Source organism: Loxodonta africana, chromosome 8 (assembly GCF_030014295.1).
Source record: "Loxodonta africana isolate mLoxAfr1 chromosome 8, mLoxAfr1.hap2, whole genome shotgun sequence".
NCBI classification, from domain to species: Eukaryota; Metazoa; Chordata; class Mammalia; order Proboscidea; family Elephantidae; genus Loxodonta; species Loxodonta africana.
Window position 1 is genome coordinate 45,137,014 of NC_087349.1, and position 21,933 is coordinate 45,158,946.

General features: G+C 39.4%; 1 protein-coding gene across 3 annotated transcripts in view; it reads left to right on the forward strand.

Moving 5' to 3' along the window:
* The first annotated feature begins 689 nt into the window (after positions 1 to 689).
* Positions 690 to 21,933, forward strand: part of ORC5 (origin recognition complex subunit 5) — a 174,806-nt gene continuing 153,562 nt past the window's right edge. The window contains exons 1-4 of one of the 3 annotated variants that reach the window (XM_064289884.1): positions 690 to 874; positions 8,091 to 8,183; positions 10,486 to 10,686; positions 17,501 to 17,575. In XM_064289884.1, coding sequence (XP_064145954.1) covers positions 803 to 874; positions 8,091 to 8,183; positions 10,486 to 10,686; positions 17,501 to 17,575 — 441 coding nt within the window. In that variant the 5' untranslated portion in view covers positions 690 to 802. Of the gene's footprint in view, positions 875 to 7,485; positions 7,577 to 8,090; positions 8,184 to 10,485; positions 10,687 to 17,500; positions 17,576 to 21,933 lie in introns of those variants that run through there. The other 2 variants (XM_003407195.4, XM_064289883.1) reach the window with 2 other exon arrangements.

The window sequence follows — 21,933 nt, forward strand, 5'->3', positions numbered from 1 at the left end:
TCGTTCTTTTTTAAATTTCATTATTTAAAATCACCTAAGTAAAAAATCTACAAGCTATTCTCTATGACTTCCCTTTTCCGCTCTTCTGTTTGGTCCAGGGAGTTGTGCTTCTAAATCTCTGTCATATTTAGCCCCTTCCCAGCATGGCGTTGTGGAAAAATTACGGGTTTTCCAAAAGCTTTTGAAAGCTCCCGGGGTTTCTAAATTTGGGACCTCCAAGCTGGAAAAATGAATCCCTTCTGGCCTAGTGGTTAAGTGCTACAGCTGCTAACCAAAACGTCGGCAGTTCGAACCCACCAGGTGCTCCTTGGGAAACTATGGGGCAGTTCTACTCAGTCCTATAAGGTCGCTGTGAGTCGAAATCAACTCGACCGCAACGGGTTTGTTTTTTTAAGTGGTTACACCGAAGCCACAGATTCGCAGATAACTGGGAGCCCACAGGGTTCCTCTGCTCTTTCCATCCTCTTCTATGTTGGCCCACCCCCGCGACCTGATCTCGGCCTCTAAGTGGTAAGGTCTCAACTGGATATGTCCGCCGCCAACAACATCTCCCCCGCCCAAGCCCCACAGCAGAAGACAGGAAGAGAGGAGCTTAGAGCAGCGGTCCGCGGAGTCTAGAGCGGCCGCGGCGCGCCACATACGCGCTGACGTCACCCCGACGCACAGCCGCGCCCGCCCCTCCCCCGACTCCGCGAGTCCGGTTTCCCGCGGGAGAAGCCGACCGCCAGGCGGGGAGGAGGCTGTTGCTTATGACTCGGGCCCGGGTCGGGAGCGCGCTGCCATCTCCGCAGTACCCGCCAGAATGCTTCACTTGGAAAACGTGGTGCTTTGTCGCGAGTCCCAGGTGTCCACCTTGCAGTCCCTGTTTGGAGAGGTATTGTGGTCAAACCGTCTTTTCTCTTCCAAATCCGGAGGCAGACGTTTCCGTGGTCGTGCTACATGTTCCATTTTTCTTTTTGTGTTGGCTTGAGGGGCAGTAGACCGTCTTTTGCATTGAGATAGCGGGTGTTGAAGGTCGACCACACACCTTCACCCAAGTAACTTCTGATTCAAAAACCCGGACTCACTGCAGCCTAGTCAATTGACAAAGTAGAACTGCTCTATAGGGTTTCCAAGGCCGTGAATCCTTGTGGAAGCAGAGTCTGCGGTATCTTTCTCGTTCAAATCACCGACTTTTAGGTTAGCCGAGCGCTTTAACCACTGCGCCATCAGGGCTCCAAACTTCTCATTAGTCCCTTTCAAAGAAAACTGCAAAGGAAGGATCAGCCTACAGTATAGGACATTGCCTGGAATGTATTCTACACATCCTTCACTTTTGAGATGGAGTTAGCTCAAAATAGCTAGTAGAGATTGCTTGTTATACCAGCTGAACAGAATTTTATGTAACAGGTGTGTTTGCAAAAACACGTTGCCTTCGAGTGGATTCCCTCTCATAGCAACCCTGTAGGATAGAGTAGAACTGCCCCATAGGGTTTCCATGGAGCCGCTGGTGAATTCGAACTGCAGACCTTTTGGTTAGCAGCCAAACACCTAAAGCACCGCACCATAAATATCCAGTCATCATAATTCATTCCCCTAATGATGAGACTACTCTTAACATGACTTATTTTGATATTACAGGTTAATATTTACAATCTGGATTTTTTTAAAGGTTAACACAATAATTGTTTTTGCCTTCTGTGAATGCTCTCTCATAGCTGTAAGGAATCAGATCAAAGAAATAATTCCATGAACCATGAATTTTTGAAAAAAGGTAAACCGCGTTAAAATATCTGTATTAAAAACAAACAAAAAACCCATCTGTTGGCCATCAAATCAATTCCGACTCATAGGGATCCTATAGGACAGGATAGAACTGCCCCATAGGATTTCCAAGGAGGGGCTGGTGGATTTAAATTGCTGACCTTTTAAAGGTTAGCAGCCAAGCTCTTAACCACTGTGCTAACAGGGCTCCTGTGTTCCCAAGGTGTTATTTATTCAAATGTAAGTTCACACATTTCAGTGAGGTAGTTGGTTTAAGTCAAATGTAGAGAGGTGGTTTTTGTAAGAACGGTGAGGGCCAAAACAGTGTTTCAGATTTAAAAATTCAGCAGCTTTTCCAGAATTTGAAATAACCCTAAAGAGATCTGGCCTGTACTTCTTTGCTTGATTAATAGTTCACATGAGGCCAAATGAGGTTAAGTGTCTTATTTGAATAAACCAGGGGTTCCAAAAGGTTTGGGATGGTTCAGTAATTGCCAAGTAGTTGCTGATGCCACTTAAATGAGGGCAGCTTAGGCGTTGCATAGCAACCAAATCTATTGCCCTAGGATTTTGACCCAAACAAACAGTGGTGCCCCTCTCAAAGATAGTGGTCTACCGCCCTCCTTTGAATGTGTGTCACTCTCCACAGTCTTTTCAATAATCCAGTGTCCAGCATGGATCCCAAAAGTTTCAGGAGCCTGATGCTGGGGATTGGATTATTGGCTGGACAGTGGTCAGCGTGGTCAGCTGCCATCTTTGAGTGGGACATCGCTGTTTGTTTCCTACTTGGGTCAAAACTCCTCGGGGTGACAGATTTGTTTTATGTCAGCAATTACTGAACTGTTCCGAACCAGTCGGAAGCCAGGAATGAACATGACTAGGGGGCCCTTTCCTGGCTATGGCTATTCACCAGTTCGATGCATAATCTATTTATCTTAATCTCTTGGCCCTTGGTCATCCTTTTGCTTCAGACTTGGAATGGGCCTAAGATCTGATCTGTAAGGAGAGTAGATAAGAGTTTTGGGGCGTTCTCATTACCCCTCCATACTCCCTCCCCAGTATCTCCCCCCATCTTCCAGTTTGCTTTATTAAGTACTTCTATCATCTGGCTAGAAGTGGTGGATGGCAGTCTGAGGTAGCCCGTGAGAGTGTTACTGGAAAATACCACTCCACTAATAGCTAATAAAGGGGGCACATTAGGGAAGTAAGAGGTCAACGACTACATCCTCATCCTAAGCCAATTTTGTACCTATAATGTGTTCAATTATAGTTACGCATAGTATCACTGAAACATTTTCTTGGTTCGGTACTATGCATTCCTTCCCTGGAACTGATAAACCAGGTCACTCCACCAGAAGTGCTCTTCCTGAAAAATAATATTGGCAAATAGGGATAAGTAGTATTTATATAAGGTTCCCTGGGTGAGACACGCGGTTAAGGGCTCGACTGCTAGCTGAAAGGTTGGTGGTTCCAACCCACCCAGGGGCACGGCCTTGTCAGTTGGCTTCTGAAAGGTCACAGCCTTGAAAACCCAATGGAGTAGTTCTGCTCTGCACACATGGGATCACCAAGAGTTGGAAACGATTCAACCACAACTAAAAACAACAGTATTGATTTGGTGGTAGAACACAGAAAGGGTTTTGGTTCTACAGAAAATCACGTTAAACATTATTAATATCACCCCGTGTTTGTCAGAGTAGACCCATGCTCCATAGGGTTTTTAATGGCTGACTTTTCAGAAGTAAATAGCCATGCTTTTCTTCTAGGTAATCTCTGGGTAGACTCTAACCTCCATCCTTTAGGTTAGCAGCCAAACTTGTTAAACCTTTGCACCAGTCAGGGACACCAGGTTGTCAAATTTATCCTGAAAAATCCTTTTAATTTCTCATAAAGTTGAAAGTACAAGACATCGTACATGTAAATCTGTACGATAATACCAAACTCACTGTCAAGTTGATTCCTACTTGTAGCGACCTTGCAGGACAGAGTAGTACTGCCCCTTAAGGTTTCCAATGCTGTAATCTTTATGGAAGCAATCTGCCACATCTTCCGTGGAGTGGCTGATCAATTCAAACACCCACCTTTTGGTTAGCAGCCAAGTGCTTAACCACTGTGCCACCAGGTCTCATTGTACAATAATAAAAAGTATGTTGTTGTTAGGTGCCATCGAGTCAGATCCGACTCATAGCGACCCCACGTACAACAGAATGAAACACTGCGCGGTCCTGCATCATGCCGACAGTTGTTATGCTTGAGCCCCTTGTTGCAGCCACTGTGTCAATCTGTCTCACTGAGGGTCTTCCTCTCTTTTGTTGACCCTGTATTTTACTGGGCGTGGTGTCGTTCTTCAGGGACTAATGCCTTCTGACAACATGCCCAAATTATGTTAAGATGTAGTCTCGCCATCCTTCTAAGGAGCATTCTGGTTGTTGTACTTCTTCCGAGACAGATTTGTTTGTTCTTTTGGCAGTCTGTGGTATACTCAGTATTCTTTGCCAATACCACAATTCAAGGGTGTCCATTCTTTTTCTGTCTTCCTTATTCTGGACAATGAATCATGCATGCAAAAGCTGGACAATGAATAAGGAAGACAATAAAAATATAAATGTATGATATATAGTAATGTATACCAAAAGAAAAGAAAAAAAAAAACCCGTTGTTGGGTTGTTGAGTCAATTCTGACTCAGCAACCTTATAAAAAAAAAAACCAAACCTACTGCCGTCAAGTCGATTCCGACTCATAGCGACCCTGTAGGACAGAGTAGAACTGCCCCATAGTTTCCAAGGAGCGCCTGGCGGATTCACACTGCCGACCTTTTGGTTAGCAGCCGTAGCACTTAACCTCTATGCCACCAGGGTTTCCAGCAACCTTACAGGAGAGGGTAAAACTGTGCCATAGGGTTTCGAAGGCTGTAATCTTTTTTTTTTTTGGCTTAAAAATCTATTTATTCGGGCTGTTTTTTTAAATAATTTTTATTGTGCTTTAAGTGAAAGTTTACAAATCAAGTCAGTCTGTCACATATAAGCTTATATACAGCTTACTCCATACTCCCACTTACTCTCCCCCTCAGTCAGCCCGCTCCCTCCTTCCAGTCTCTCCTTTTGTTACCGTTTTGCCAGTTCCTAACCCTCTCTACTCTCCCATCTCCCCTCCAGACAGGAGATGCCATCGCAGTCTCAAGTGTCCACCTGATACAAGTAGTTCACTCTTCATCAGCGTCTCTCTCCCACCCATTGTCAAGTCCCTTCCATGTCTGATGAGTTGTCTTCGGGAATGGTTCCTGTCCTGGGCCAACAGAAGGTTTGGGGACCGTGACCGCCGGGATTCTTCTAGTCTCAGTCAGACCATTAAGTCTGGTCTTTTTATGAGAATTTGGTGTCTGCATCCCACTGTTCTCCTGCTCCCTCAGGAGTTCTCTGTTGTGCTCCCTGTCAGGGCAGTCATTGGTTGTGGCCAGGCACCATCTAGTTCTTCTGGTCTCAGGATGATGTAAGTCTCTGGTTCATGTGGCCCTTTCTGTCTCTTGGGCTCATAGTTATTGTGTGGCCTTGGTGTTCTTCATTCTCCTTTGATCCAGGTGGGTTGAGACCAATTGATGCATCTTAGATGGCCGCTTGTTAGCATTTAAGACCCCAGACGCCACACTTCAAAGTGGGATGCAGAACGTTTTTATAATAGAGTTTATTATGCCAATTGACTTAGAAGTCCCCTTAAGCCATAGTCCCCAAACCCCCGCCCTTGCTCCGCTGACCTTTGAAGCGTTCAGTTTATTCAGGGAACTTCTTTGCTTTTTGTCCAGTCCAGTTGAGCTGACCTTCTGTGTATTGAGTATTGTTCTTCCTTCACCTAAAGTAGTTCTTATCTACTAACTAATCAGTAAATAACCCTCTCCCACCCACCGTCCCTCCCTCCCCCCTCTTGTAACCACAAAAGTGTGTGTTCTTCTCAGTTTATACTGTTTCTGAAGATCTTATAATAGTGCTCTTATACAATATTTGTCCTTTTGCATCTGACTAATTTCGCTCAGCATAATGGCTTCCAGGTTCCTCCATGTTATGAAATGTTTCACAGATTCGTCACCGTTCTTTATCAATGCATAGTATTCCATTGTGTGAATATACCATAATTTATTTAACCATTCATCTATTGATGGACACCTTGGTTGCTTCCAGTTTTTTGCTGTCGTAAACAGAGCTGCAGTAAACATGGGTGTGCATATATCCGTTCGTGTAAAGGCTCTTGTTTCTCTAGGATATATTCCGAGGAGTGGGATTTCTGGGTTATATGGTAGTTCTATTTCTAGCTTTTTAAGGAAACGCCAGATGGATTTCCAAAGTGGTTGTATCATTTGACATTCCCACCAGCAGTGTATAAGTGTTCCAATCTTTCCACAGCCTCTCCAACATTTATTAGTTTGTGTTTTTTGGATTAATGCCAGCCTTGTTGGAGTGAGATGGAATCTCATCGTAGTTTTTATTTGCATTTCTCTAATGGCTAATGATCGAGAGCATTTTCTTATGTATCTGTTAGCCACCTGAATATCTTCTTTAGTAAAGTGTATGTTCATATCCTTTGCCCAATTTTTAATTGGGTTGTTTGTCTTTTTGTGGTTGAGTTTTAACAGAATCATATGGATTTTAGAGATCAGGCGCTTTTCGGAGATGTCATAGCTGAAAATTTTTTCCCAGTCTGTAGGTGGTGTTTTTACTCTTTTGGTGAAGTCTTTAGATGAGCGTAGGTGGTTGATTTTTAGGAGCTCCCAGTTATCTGGTTTCTCTTCGTCATTTTTAGTAATGTTTTGTATTCTGTTTATGCCTTGTATTAGGGCTCCTAACGTTGTCCCTATTTTTTTTTTCCATGCTCTTTATCGTTTTAGTCTTTATGTTTAGGTCTTTGATCCATTTGGAGTTAGTTTTTGTGCATGGTGTGAGGTATGGGTCCTGTTTCATTTTTTTGCAGATGGATATCCGGTTATGCCAGCACCATTTGTTAAAAAGACTACCTTTTCCCCAATTAACTGACACTGGGCCTTTGTCAAATATCAGCTGCTCATATGTGGATGGATTTATATCTGGGTTCTCAATTCTGTTCCATTGGTCTATGTGCCTGTTGTCGTACCAGTACCAGGCTGTTTTGACTACTGTGGCTGTATAATATGTTGTAAAATCAGGTAGAGTGAGGCCTCCCACTTTGTTCTTCTTTTTCAGTAATGCTTTACTTATCCGGGGCTTCTTTCCCTTCCATATGAAGTTGGTGATTTGTTTCTCCATCACGTTAAAAAATGTCATTGGAATTTGGATTGGAAGTGCATTGTATATATAGATGGCTTTTGGTGGAATAGATATTTTTACTATGTTAAATCTTCCTAGCCATGAGCAAGGTATGTTTTTCCGTTTATGTAGGTCCCTTTTAGTTTCTTGCACTAGTACTTTATAGTTTTCTTTGTATAGGTCTTTTACATCCTTGGTAAGATTTATTCCTAAGTATTTTATCTTCTTGGGGGCTACTGTGAATGGTATTGATTTGGTGATTTCCTCTTCGATGTTCTTTTCGTTGACGTAGAGGAATCCAAGTGATTTTTGTGTGTTTATCTTGTAACCTGAAACTCTGCCGAACTCTTCTATTAGTTTGAGTAGTTTTCTGGAGGATTCCTTAGGGTTTTCTGTGTGTAAGATCATGTCATCTGCAAATAGAGATAATTTTACTTCTTCCTTGCCAATCCAGATGCCCTTTATTTCTTTGTCTAGCCTAATTGCTCTCGCTAGGACCTCCAGCACAATGTTGAATAAGAGTGGTGATAAAGGGCATCCTTGTCTGGTTCCCGTTCTCAAGGTAAATGCTTTCAGACTCTCCCCATTTAGGATGATGTTGGCTGTTGGCTTTGTATAAATGCCCTTTATTATGTTGAGGAATTTTCCTTCTGTTCCTATTTTGCTGAGAGTTTTTGTCATGAATGGGTGTTGGGCTTTGTCAAATGTCAAAGCCGTAATCTTTACGGAAGCAGACGGCCACATCTTTCTCCCGTGGAGTGGCTGCTGGGTTTGAACCACTGACCTTTCAGTTAGCAGCTGAGCACTTAACTACTACACCACCAGGGCTCCTTTTAATCATGTATGTAGTATGTAATATGTAAACTAAAACTTTACAGAAGTTTTAAGTACGTAACAGAGAAATCACTTAGAGTTTAATTCAGTTAAGTTCAGAGTACGATGATGAATCCACTGTATGCTCACTGTTGAAATAAATTTGATTGAGTATTTTGTTTACATAAAGCTTTCTGATGTGAATTGGTAAGTTTCTTTTCTGTTTTATACGTGCCGACTGATGCTTGGCTTTTCTACCCTAGAGACACCATTTCAGCTTTCCATCCATTTTTATTTATGGACATACAGCCAGTGGAAAGACCTATGTCACACAAACTTTGTTGAAAACCTTAGAGGTAAGAATAACCCCCAAACGATGTTAGGTGATTTTTACTCATAGATTCCTAGAAGTCGAAGGGACCTGGGAGATTATCTAGTCTAGTTTGCTTTCTTCTAAAGGAATATCTTCTACATAGAACATGCCTGGTCAACTTTTATTTGAATAACTCCAGAGACTGTAACCCTCAAAGGGCATTATTAGATAACTTGAGCCTAAATGTTAGAAAGTCATTGGTTTAAGTTGAGCCAAATTTCTTTCTAATTTTCACTGCCTAGTAATAATCCTAAACCCTGAATGTGCATGTTTAGTATGGCATACTGAACTATTTACAGTTCCTACTGCTATATCCTAGCCTTGGCACATACTGCCCCTTCCGCTTGGAATGGCTTTTCTTTACTTGTTTCTCCTCTACTACCCCATTTCTTGGCAAATGCCCATTAATGTTACCAGATTTTCTTTTACCTACACTCTGGGAAGCTTTTCCTGAGTCCACAATGCTGTGTTAGTTGCTCTTCTGCTCTACAGCCTCAGTACCCTGTGCTTAATTCTGTGAGCTCTGATTTTGTGTTTGTCTTTTCCTGGCTCTGGATTGTCAAGTTTTTTGAGAGTATCCCCAGTACCAAGCACAGTGCTTGTGGATTTCAGCCTTTGATCCTCAAGATCAGCTATGCATTTTAAAAAAACACAGATGCCTAGACTTCAGGATCATAGTGTCCAAGAGTCTGGCCCAGGCATTTGCACTGGAGAACCTCCCTATATGAAGTTTCCAAAAATATATGTTGAATAAAGAATGCAAACCCAGTAAGGAAGTTCTATATTTAGTGCCTGTATTCCGTTTTTGAACACCTTACAATTTTTGCTTCTGCTTAATCAGTGTAATAAGTGATAATTATCACTACTTGTACAGGTACACAAAAATTATGCCCCTGACACTTAGAATATGCTTGCATTAAAGGTCATAGATAGCATGAATACAGTAAGCAAGGCACTTATTCACGACTGAGATGCTGTAACCTTTCGTTCGTAAAGGAATGGGATGGGGAGGGCAGGGGTAGTCAGTAAATGCTGGTGAAACTGCCTAGGTAAGTGTAATGTAGTCTTACTTACACTGTAACTCTGCAAGAGAAAAATGTCTCCTATTGGGCAAGATTTATAGAATATCACTAAAAATAGCTATTAAAAAAAAAAAAACCCATTGCCATTGAGTTGATTCCAACTCATAGCAACCCTAAAGGACAGAGTAGAACTGCCCCACAGAGTTTTCAAGGAGCGCCTGGTGAATTCAAACTACCCACCTTTTGGTTAGCAGCCATAGCTGTTAACCACTACAGCACCATGGTTTCCAGAAAAGAAACATATCTGTAGATGCTATTAATTGTGTCAAATGCCACAAGTTTTCTTTCTCTGAAAGATTATTACTGCTTTTGTAATCTCATTTTGAGGAAAATAGACTTTGTTCTTGAGTAAATCTTTAATTCCTTATTTTTGGATTTTCTCCGTTTTGATAGTTCTCTAAGTGAAGAACTAGTTCCTATGATAGAAGGGTTACTATAGTTTCTGGTTCTTACAATTCCTTTCTTGATCTAGGTTTATTCATCTATTAAGGATATCATCTTAAAATTATAAACATGAAATTCTCACTAAGAATTTTAACATTCAAATGTACTTGGATTTTTTTTTCTTGTTTTGTAAAAATGTAAGTAACAGCCTTTGCCATTTGAACATTTTTCACGTGTGCAGTTCAGTTAGAGGAAAACACAAGTTTGACTTTGAGTCCCTGCAGGAAACAAATGGCAAACTCAAAAGAATAATTGATGTAAGTTTAGTGAAGGAGCTATTTTACAAAGGTTGAGGATGCATTAAGGGAACCAGTAAAAATGGTGAGGCATCGAGGGACTGGTAACAGTGGGAAGACTTTACCATTTCTAGACCTGAAAGAGCCATGAGGAGGAGCTGTTACTAGGACCTATCAAGAGTTCTAGTCTTAGAAGAGCTGCTGCCTAAGAGCTGTGATCTCTGGTGGAAGAATATTGCCACTGTTAAACTGTGGAACACCAGGTGGGGAGTCCAGAGAATAAATATCCAACTTTTCTCTCCTACCACTCTCCTTTAGTTTCTTGCTGGTTTCTCCCATTTGCTGAATCCAACCAGAGCAGGAAGTAAGAGAGTCTGGGTGATGCAGTTTGTAAAGTTCAGCTTCTGGTGGCACAGAGTGGGCTGGAGAATGGTGGGATGTAAAAATTTAGAAGGACAAGTGGAGAATATCCACCATAGCTGTTATTGTTTATGTATCTTTTCTGTTTATACTTTTTTTTCAGCTCCCACATGTCTTTGTGAATTGCGTTGAATGTTTTACCTTAAGGCTGCTTCTGGAACAAATTTTAAACAAGCTGAGTCATCTTAATTCTGCAGAGGAAGGATGCACTACTCAAATAACCTGTGATACATTTAATGATTTTGTTCGCTTGTTTAAACAAGTAACCAAAGCTGAAGGTCTGAGGGATCAGACAGTGTATATTGTAAGTAATTTAATTCAGTTATGTTGTCTCTTATTTGAAAACATTTGTTCATTAGCTCAAGTTCCATACGTTTGTTTTTAGTCCCACTGTGCAAGGTGTTGTTGGGATGCAAAGATGTATTCCTTATCCAAAGGGAGCATCAGGAGGGTTTATGACACACACTCACATGTTATTACATGCAGAGTGTGATGTGTGACAGCCCTGAGATGCAAAGTATTGACTGAAGCACATCTGGAATAACTTCATGAGGTGATAGCGTTTGAGATAGACCTTAAAGAATGGTGAGGGTTTTTTAGGAAGAAACTGGAGAAGAATTTCAGACGGAAGGGATTGTGTAAATAAAGGTATGAAGGTAGGGATGGAAGCCAGAAATGCCACATAGCCTAGTTTTAGTGGATTATGAAGTATGAGAGGAGAAAAAAACCGGAAAGGTAGGTTGCGGCCAGTTCATGGAGCTCTGGAAGACTATGCTAAAGCATTTTATTTAATTCCTTAGGCAGTGAGAGGAGATGTTGGAGATTCTAGAACAACATATGTGCTTTAGGAAGATAACTCTGAAGGCATGGTGGATAGACAGATTAGAATGTGGTGAAAGACTGAAGGCTGGAAGAATGGTTAGGAAGCTGTTGTGACTGCATGAAGGGAAATTGCGGCTTAGAGTAGAGTTGGGGCAGAAGGTGCAAATAGGGATAAATGGAAGAGACAGCAAAGGTCAGACTTGTCATTTGTGTATGCGGGTTTGTGGGAAAAGATGAATAGTTCAATTTTACGTTGGCTAAGTTTGAACTGGGAACCTTCCATGTAGGCGACCTGGGCTCATTTACTGGCCAGTGCACCTCATGTGCAGCCACCACCCATCTGTTGATGGAGGCTTGCATGTTGATGTGATGCCTGAACAGGTTTCAGGGGAGCTTCCAGACTAAGAGTAGGAAGAAAGGCCTGGTGATCTACATCCAAAAAATCAGCCAATGAAAATCACAACGGTTTGATCTACAGCTGATCATGGGAATGACACAGGACCAGAAGTGTTTTGTTTTCTTTTTCGTGGGGCTGCCATGAATTGGGGACCAACTTGGTGGCAGCTAACAGCAACAAGTTTGAATTATAGTTGTAAAGTCAGTGTAGAAGTGACTACCAGACAGTTGAAAATACAGGCAGTCCTCATTATTTGTAGATTCTGTATTTGCTAATTTGCCTGCCCACTGATTTATTTGTAACTCCAAAATCCAGATTTACAGCACTTTTGTAGTCATCTGCACACGTGCACAAAGTAGTGGAAAATTTGAGTTGCCTGGCGTGCACGTTTGCAGCTCTGGTTGAACAAGGTGACACTCTGCCTTGTTTCAGCTCTCGTACTGTAGACAAGTGTCCTTCTTGCGGTCTATTTAGTACCATGTTTTTCTCATTTTGTGCATCTTGTTGGTGATTTTGGTGGTTAAAATGGCCCCCAAGTGTAGTGTTGAAGTACTGTCTAGTGTTCCTAAGTGCAAGAAGACTCCGAAGTGCCTTATGGAGAAAATGCGTTAGACAAGCCTTATTCAGGCGTGAGTCATAGTGCTCTTGGTCATGAGCAGAATCACAAATAAAAGGAAGTTATATTGTGACCAGAGGCTTGTAGGAACCTAGCCCTGCATTTCCCGTAGGAGCCTTTCCGTGGGTTGCTTAACTGTTTTTAGAATTCCGTTTTGATTTATCTGTAGTGCTTTTGAGTTTCCCTCTTTGTATAGCTTTTATGGTAGTTGCTCTAGGTATTAACATTATCAGCCTATGTTATCATAGTCTATTGGTGGTGTTATTTTACCAGATCATATGAATTACAGAAACCTGTTTTAATTGTTGGGTGCTTTTGAGTCGATTACGACTCCTAGTGACCCCATGTGACAGTAGAATTGCCTCATAAGGTTTTCTAGGCTGTGATCTATTTGGAAGAAGATTGTTATGCCTTTCTGCTGAGGATCTGCTGGGTGGATTGGAATCGCCAGTCTTTCATTTAGCAGTCTAGTGTGTAACCGTTCTGCACCAGGGCTCCTGTAGAAACTGTACCTCCCGTTATGTCCCTTTTCTCTCCCCATTTATAATTGTCTTAAATATTTCTTCTGCATACATTTAGAATTCCACAGAGACTGTTGTAATTTTTGCTTCAACTCAGGAGGAGAAAGAAGCTTATTGTATTTTCCCATATTTTTGCTCATCGTGTTTTTTCTTTCTTCCTCATATTCCAAGGTTCCTTCTTTTATTGTTTCCTTTCTATTTAGAGTACTTCCTTTAGGGTTGATCTGCTGGTGACAAATTCTTCTAGTTTTTTTATCTGAGAATATCTTGATTTCCCCTTTATTCCTGAAGGATGTTTTTGCTGTGTATAGAATTTTAGATTGAGAGTTCTTCAGCATTTAGAAAACGCTGTGCCATACTTCTGGCATCAGTGGTTTTTGGTAAGAAATACTGTCATTCTTATGTTTTTCTCCTGTAGGTAAGATGTCACTTTTCTCTGGTTACTTTTAAGATTTTTTTCTTTGCCTTTAGAGGTCAGAAAGAAGTTTGATTATGATGTGTCTTAGTGTGGGTTTCTCTGTGTTTATCCTGATTGGGGTTCACTTCACTTCTCAAATCTTTAGGACTTGTCTTTCGGCAGATTTGGGAAGTTTTCAACCATTACTTTTTTTGAGTACTATTTCAGTTCATCCCTCTTTCTCCTCTTATTGTGGGACTTTGATGACATGAATATTAGATATTTTGTGATAGTTCCATATCAGCTTAGGCTCTGTTCATATGTGTATGACTCCAAAAAGAAGAGCTTCAAAGCCAGGTATCTTTAGGAAGGATGGAGGATAAATATTCTGGAAACAGCCACTAAAAAACTAGAGTCTCCTCATTTTTCAGCAGCAGCAGTTCAGAGTAGGTGTTCAGTAAGTATGTTAGTTAACTAAACATTAAGTATTGGAAAGTTTGCAGGTGCTTACTGTAGAAAAATTTTTAAAGTATATCTGTAGAATGAATCCAGCTATCTAAAATATAAATTAAGATTAAATACTTATAAAATAATACAGAAAAGTGGCCAAGAATGTTCTCTGGCCAGTAAACTAGCTTATGTATGCAGAGTCTATTAGGATGCCATAGTATAAATGATTAAGAAAAATATTTGGGTCTGAATTAAAATTTCTACTTCTCTGAATATTAGTTATCTGATAATTGCTTTTGAAGAAGAATCATTCATTAGAATACCATAAAATCATTAATTACAGTGGATTAACTATATCAAATCAGAAAAATGAACTGTTAACTTACTACTTCAGCCTTGTGTTGCACGTAAGTAAAATATGGACCAATTTATTTGAATTAATCCGTTTCCTGGATTAGAATAATTTAAATGGAGATTGATGGGAAAACTGCGTAATGGGAATGCATAGTGAAGAAACTAATTTATACCTTTTTAGCAGTAAATAATTTTAGCTTAATTTTGTCTAAACTAATTAGGTATGAAATATCTTAAGTATGATTACCCTCCTACGTTGCTTCAAGCTATGAATTATAAAACAGGTACACAACAATTTAGGTTATTCAAGGAAACAATCTATTCCCCAAATTTTAAGTTTATTGCTACTTTAAATGATTATAATTTGCAGTAAGATTTATTAGTAAAGTATGTTTTATTAAAATAACCCATAGTTCTTTGGAGCAATGGTGACTTCAGTTCTGGGCAGAAAATGTTCAAGAGAAACCTAGAACGTCTTGTCATACTAGAAAGCCTAGGAAGCTATTGAAGACTACTGGGGTCCTTTCAAAAGGACACAGAAGCCAATTTGAAGAGGCTCCCATTGGCCAAAGTTGAGACAATTTTATCATCGGAAAGTATAATGAATTCAGTGAATGGAAGCACATTGGATTTGTTAAGCTCCATCGATTTATAATGGTATAAACATGCATATGAACTACTGAGTTGTAGTCTCAAGGTTCAGAGTTAACTAGGGCACTGCAGTAGGTTGGATAATAGCCCCTGAAGATAACAGGTGCTACTCCCTAGAACCTGTAAATTTATCTTATTTGGGAAAAGGGTCTTTGCAGATGTGATGAAGTTAAGAATTTTAAGATGGGGAGATTTACTTGTATTATCCAGTAGGACCTAAATGCGATCACAGGTGTCTTTATTAGAGAGATGCAGAGGGAGCTTTCATAACACTGTGCACACATGCAAAGGAGAAGGCCATGTGATAGAACCAGAGGGACGAGAGAAGTTTGAAAATGCTGGCCTTGAAGATTGGAGTGATGTGGCCACAGCCAGGGAATGTGGGCCACCAGAAACTGGAAGAGACAAGGAATGGGTTCTTCCTTAGAGCCTCCAGAGGGTGTGTGGCCCTGCTGACAGCTTGATAGTATCCTAGTGAAACTGATTTTGGACCATGGCCTTCAAAACTGTGAGAGAATAAATTTATGTTGTTTAAAGCCACCAACTTTGTGGTAATTTGTTACAGCAGCTACAGGAAACTCAACAGGCACCAACACGTTATTTTAAAAAACTAGTAAAGGGAAAGAATCATGCATTTATCCCTTCTGTTCTTTGTGAACTCTTTGGCATAAACAGTTAAGCCATCGACTACTAGCCAAAAGATTGGTGGTTCAGACTCACCCAGAGGCTCTTCAGGAGACAGGCTTGGCAATCTGCTTCTGGAAAGCCACAGGCTTGAAAACCCTGTGGGGCAGCTTTACTCTGCACACATGGGGTCACCATGAATAGGAGTTGACTTGACGGCGACTAACAACAACAAGTGAAATAATGGATTGAGAAAATGATCATCAGTTGATACTTAAATCCGCAGAGCCTGCTGGGGCACTTTATGATGAATGGATCAATCTAACAACACCTGAGTCTATACATCGATTTTTAACATGAAAAAAGAACTAGGCATTGTGTACCTGCTGATGAATGCAGTAAGAGACGTACAGCAGTACTTGTGAAGTATTCCTGTTCCAAACTTAAACCTGAGTCTGGTCAAATCTCTAGCTCTAATGACCATTTTATAGGAAATACAGGGGCATAGGAATGTGTTAAATGAAACTACAGAGATGCAGTCAGCCAAATCTAGAATGTGGAAAATTCTGCATGACAGATGACCTGGTTTCTTTAGGAAATAAATAAGAACAGAAAAAAAAGGAGGGGAAACTCTTATATAAAAGAAACTTAGGAGGTAAATTTACCAAATGTAATAAAAAATGCAAGGTATGGACTTTTTTGGATATGAATTAGAGAAACCAACTATAAAAAGACATGAACACTGATTATTAGATGATAGTGTTAAATATTTTTAGGTATGAAAATGGTATCACGGTTATGTTTAAAAAATAAAAGGAGTCCTCATCTCTTAGAGCTGTATGTGGGCATATTAACAGATAAAACATGATACCTGGGATTTGCTTTAAAATAGTCCAGCAAGAAGCTAGAAGGGAAAAGTGGGGATGTTATAGAAGAAACAAAATTGGCCATATGTTGATGTTTTTTTGGGTTGGATGAGGTATAAATGGGGGTTCATGGTACTAATCTTTCTACTTTTGTGTATATTTTAAAATTTCCATAATAAAAAGTAAAAAAAAAAGTTAGACTAAATGTTTTAAATAGCACTTTTTACTTGTAAGACCCTGGTTTCTTATAGAATGATGATCATTTGAAACGTTTTTTTTGTTTTTACATTTTTTGATGGAAATTTAAAACATATGTAAAATAATGTAATATACCCCCTTGCATCTATACCCAGCTTCAGGAATTATTACCATGTGGTCAGACTTGTATCATCTGCATCCTGTTCACTGTCTTCCCCACCATATCATGTCATCCATAAATATTTAAGTATGTATCTCTGAAAGATTAGAATCTTTGACAACAACAACAACAAAACCCAAGTCCACAATTATAATACCACAAAACAAAACAAAAACCAAACCCCTTGCCATCGAGTTGATTCCAACTCATAGTGACCCTATAGGGCATAGTAGAACTACCCCATAGGGTTTCCAAGGAGTGGCTGGTGGATTCGAACTGCTGACCTTTTGGTTAGCAGTCATAGTTCTTAACTCTTGTACCACTAGGGCTCTAATATTATAATACCGAACAAAAATGTATTTCTCCTAGGCATGATCAGTTACCCAGTTAGTTAAGTAGGGTGTACTGTTCAGCTATAGTGTTGAAGCAAGAAATTTTTCATCATAAAATTCAGAATTTTATTCTTCCTCTCTTCCTTAGGTCAGCCTGTATTTTTAGTACATGGTGGACATTTATTTTTTATCAAATGGAATAAAAAATGATTGTTCTTCTTTTATACTTAAGGACAGTTGATAATAGGGCATCTTGAGCCATAATCACCTTGGTAGTATGTCTGTAAATGTAGTATGCCTTTTAATGTGTAGCTGTGACTCATTTGGAAACCCTGGTGGTGTAGTGGCTAAGTGCCACAGCTGCTATCCAAGAGGTTAGCAGTTCGAATCCACCAGGCACTCCTTGGAAACTCTGTGGGGCAGTTCTACTCAGTCTTACAGGGTCACTGTGAGTCGGAATCGACTCGACGGCAGTGGGTTTGGTTTTTTTGGGTGACTCATTTGCTGTTTAGAAATTTGGGTTGAGAGATGCTGCAAGTAGAAGTTTTTTTTTTTTTTTTAACTTATTTACTTGACCTGTTCTAAGTATTTTTCTACAAATGTAAAAACAGTTCACAAATTGCAGGTTTTCTTTCTAATATGGAGAGTTAAAGTTTTGCATTATGCAGTATATTATGTAAACGTTTTGTAAAGAGTTGTAAATTTTAACACTGCTTTTATTTGTTCTAAGGTTCTGGATAAAGCAGAGTATCTAAGAGATATGGAAGCAAATCTTTTGCCTGGATTTCTTAGGTTACAAGAACTGGTGAGTAATCCAGTTGAGAATAGAAGTAAGGCAGCTTACTTTTTGTTTTATCTTTAGAGTGTTCTACCTTCTTAGTGAAAATAGTAAATGATTTCATCTTTGTGTCAATTGTTTTTTGGGACTTCGTAGAAGTTTTCACTGATTCAACCAAAGTACCTTAACATTAATAGTTTTAAAACTTTTCCTTGTTATTAGGGTTTTGTTAACCCTAATAAGTTGATGAAATTTTGTGGCTGCTATTTTCGAGATTAAGCTCTCATTAGTGAGACTCTTCTGTAGAAACCATTTTTCTCTACTTATTTTCTCTCCTTATTCATATACCACTTGTATTTACCCAGTTTCCTACAAAAAAGAAATCAACATGTACAAAAAAGATAATGGTAGGAATGTAGGTGGCTTCTCAAGGAACCCAATGGCGGGAATGCAGGCAGACCTTAAGGCAGAGCAGGGACTAGGAACAGAAGGTTTAGGCTCTCCGCCTGTCGTTGGTATTTCTGTGAATTAGCTCTGCCTTCTCTCTTTGCTTCTTTAGTTCCTCTGGCAAAATTTGCAGCCCCACAGCTTCCAGGTTTAAGACTACTGTAATTGTCATGGCCGAATAAGAAAAGAGCGAGCTACTTTGTGAATGTGTTGGGTGAAAGCCAAAAAACATCATGGCAAAAAGAGGTTTTGCAGTAGTTTGGCTAAAGAAAATTGATGAGAGAATTCAGGCTTCACTGATACCCTACCTTGGTAGGATAGGAATACCGAACTCAAAAGAGCTGTGGTTCTTTCCTGTTACTACAGTAGTCACAAAGTGAGCAAAGATTTAGTTTGAGCAAAATGGTATCGTTCATCACGTTCAGTTAATGTTAATTTCAGTGTTTCTGGTTTTGTGTTTAATTTATAAATTTATTTTGGTTTTATAATTTTTATAAGTATTTTGAGCATAAATAGTTTTTGTCAATATGCGGAGTGCTTGGGTGGTACAAATGGTTAAGCGTTCGACTACTGGCAGTTTGAATCTATCCAGCGGTGCCTGGAAAGAAAGGCCTGGTGATCTACTTCTTAAAGGTCACAGCCATTGAAAACCTTTTGGAGCACAAATTGACTCTGAAACACAGAGCGTTGTCATGAGTCAGAATCAACCTGAGGGCAACTTTTTTTTTTTTTTTTTAATGTATGTATTTAAGTATTGAGTAGCATTATAATAAACATTAACTAAGTAAATACCTGGGGACACAGTGCTGACAGCATTTCCCTCTTTAAAAAGTTAAATACATTGCTCAAATTTGGGAAATGATAGAGGTCAGAGAGAGAGAGACCTTCCAGGAAAAAAAAAAAAAAAGAGCCACTGAAATTGTGTGTCTGGAACTGAAACCTAAAGTCCACTTTTAGTAATAGTCTGGGGCGGGGAGGCAGAGTGGAGGAGAGGACAGGACAGCAGTAAGTTACTTCACACAGTTTGACCTTTCCCAGTTTCCTTAACTCTTGGCATTTTATTACTGAGACCAGGGATCCTCCTCTTTGAGTAGATTTTATTTATTTTTTTTTATTGTTGTTGTTGTTCTTGTTGTATGCCCTCATCCACTATTTCCCATTGCTTGCTCTAGACTTCCTGTCTGGTACCCAGAGTGCATTCTTGAGGTCCTCTTGCCCTCCCAGTGCAGGTGACCTCATACTTTTCTCCTCATGTGTAGAAAAATTGTGTTCACTCACCCCTTCACAATAGTCAGGTCTTCTGCTTTTTTAGTTTTAATTATGGAAACTGTTTTAAGAAAATTAAAAGATTTACAGTAATCTTGACTCTGCCAGAAAAAAGAATTACTGTTTTGACATTTCTGAAAACATGCTTGATTTTTAAAAATGTTTTTAACTTAAGAGAAATCTAACAAAAGCGTTTTTCTATTTTTTAATATTAAGTATTTATCTGAGTAAAAGGAAATTTAAATTATGATAGATACCCTTGTGTATTGAAAGTACTTTCAGATGAGGAGATGAGAATATTACCAATTTAAAATCCTTTCAGACTGATGAATACCCTCAATTTCTTTTTTCTTACCTTTGGATAATTGTATTTTAAAGCAAAACCAATTCAGTGCTTTGCAGTCAGGATTGTGGCTAAAGCACACATTTTTTTTATCCCCATACAAATAAATTGAAGAATTCTTAAAAATCGATGAGTTTATAAGCCAGACATATAAAAGCATTCAAAAATAAAATTTTTTTCCTCTCTTTCATTCAGTAGCTAGATTTTCTGTGGAATTATTAATTTATTGAACTCAACAGCCTTTGTTAGAAAAATGCTTTTCTAAATAATGAAAATTTGTAAGATACTGGACACAAGTTAGTGATCAATAAATTGTAAATCACCATAGAAGTATGGTGTAATTTATGTATGAGATTGTGTCCTAAGGATGTTTGTAGATCAAAACAGCTACGATGTCTGCTTTGTTAGCTTGGGAGATTTTAGAAAGAATATGAGAAAAATGAAAATTTGTGTGGAGAGTACAGAGGAGGCTACAGGTAAATTCTAATCAGCATGGATAGGGCATTTTTGGCCATTTTTTTTTTTTTTTAATTTTTATTTGGCTTTCAGTGAAAGTTTACAAACCAAGTCAGTCTCTCATACAAAAGCTTATGTATACCTTGCTATGTACTCCTAGTTGCTCTCCCTCTAGTGAGATAGCACACTCCTTCCTTCCACTATTTTCATGTCCATTTGGTCAACTTCTGACCCCCTCTGCCCTCTCATCTCCTCTCCAGACAGGAGCTGCCCACATAGTCTCACGTGTCTACTTGATCCAAGAAGCTCACTCTTCACCAGTATCATTTTCTATCCAATAGTCTAGTCCAATCCCTGTTTGAACAGTTGGCTTTGAGAATGGTTCCTGTCTTGGGCTAACAGAAGGTCTGGGGACCATGACCTCAGGGGTCCTTCTAGTCTCAGTCAGACCCTTACGTCTGGTCTTTTTACAAGAATTTGAGGTCTGCATTCTACTGCTTTCCTGCTCCCTCGGGGGTTCTCTGTTGTGTTCCCTCTCAGGGTAGTCATCGGTTATAGCTGGGCACCATCTAATTCATCAGCCTGGTCTCAGGCTGATGTGGTCTCTGGTTTATGTGGCCCTTTCTGTCTCTTGGGCTTATAATTACCTTGTGTCTTTGGTGTTGTTCACGCTTCTTTGCTCCAGGTGGGTTGAGACCAATTGATGCATCTTAGATGGCTGCTTGCTAGCGTTTAAGACTCCAGATGCAACTTTCCAAAGTGGGATGCAGAATATTTTCTTAACAGATTTTATTATGCCAGTTGACTTAGATGTCGTCTGAAACCATGGTCCCTAAAGCCCTGCCCCTGCTACACTGGCCTTCAAAGCATTCAGTTTATTTAGGAAACTTCTTTGCTTTTGGTTTAGTCCAGTTGTGCTTACCTCTCCTATATTGTGTGTTGTCTTTCCTTTCACCTAAAATAGTTACTATCTACTATCTAATTATTGAAAATCCCTCTCCCTCCTTCCCTCCCTCCCCACTCTCATAACCATCAGAGAATATTTTCTTCTCTGTTTCAACTATTTTTCAAGTTCTTATGAAAGTGGTCTCATACAATATTTGTCGTTTTGCAACTGGCTAATTTCACTCAGCATAATACCTTCCAGATTCCTCCATGTTATGAAATGTTTCACGGATTCATCGTTGTTCTTTATAGATGTGTAGTATTCCATTGTGTGAATGTACCATAATTTATCCATTCATCTGTTGATGGGCACCTTGGTTGCGTCCATCTTTTTGCTATTGTAAACACTGCTGCAATGAACGTGAGTGTGCATGTTGAGTTTGCTTTCTTAATGTTCTTTTTGGTATACTAATTTTAATTTCCAAACATATTCCAAAAGATATTCTGTCTGGGAATGTCTGTTTTACTTATGTTGATATTTTAGATATTAATACTCATAGTTGTTTGTATTTTTATTGTCTATTCAGCACAAGTTTTACTTATTAATATGTGTAAAATTACTGCATGTCTGTCTTCAACTTGTATTTCCTGTTCTCTGGTTGCTCTAGCCATTCTAACGATGAGAGATGGTGAGTTTTGCTTTTTTTGTTTATTGATTGATCGAAAGCTTATGCTTCATTTGAAAATTTTCATAAAAGGTCTGAATTATTCAAGTAAATGTGTTTCTTAATTTTTTTAAGTCCTTGTGTGACTGTTCTAACATTTATTGATAGCTGAAGTGTTGATTAACCTGCAAGCCGTATGGAAATGGAAATCCCCAGTAATTACGTACAAAGATTTGCAAATGGATAAGTTCCTTGATTAGGTTTTCTAAGTCTGGCTTATTAACATGCAAATAGTTTTTTTTATATGTTGGATCTTTGCTGTA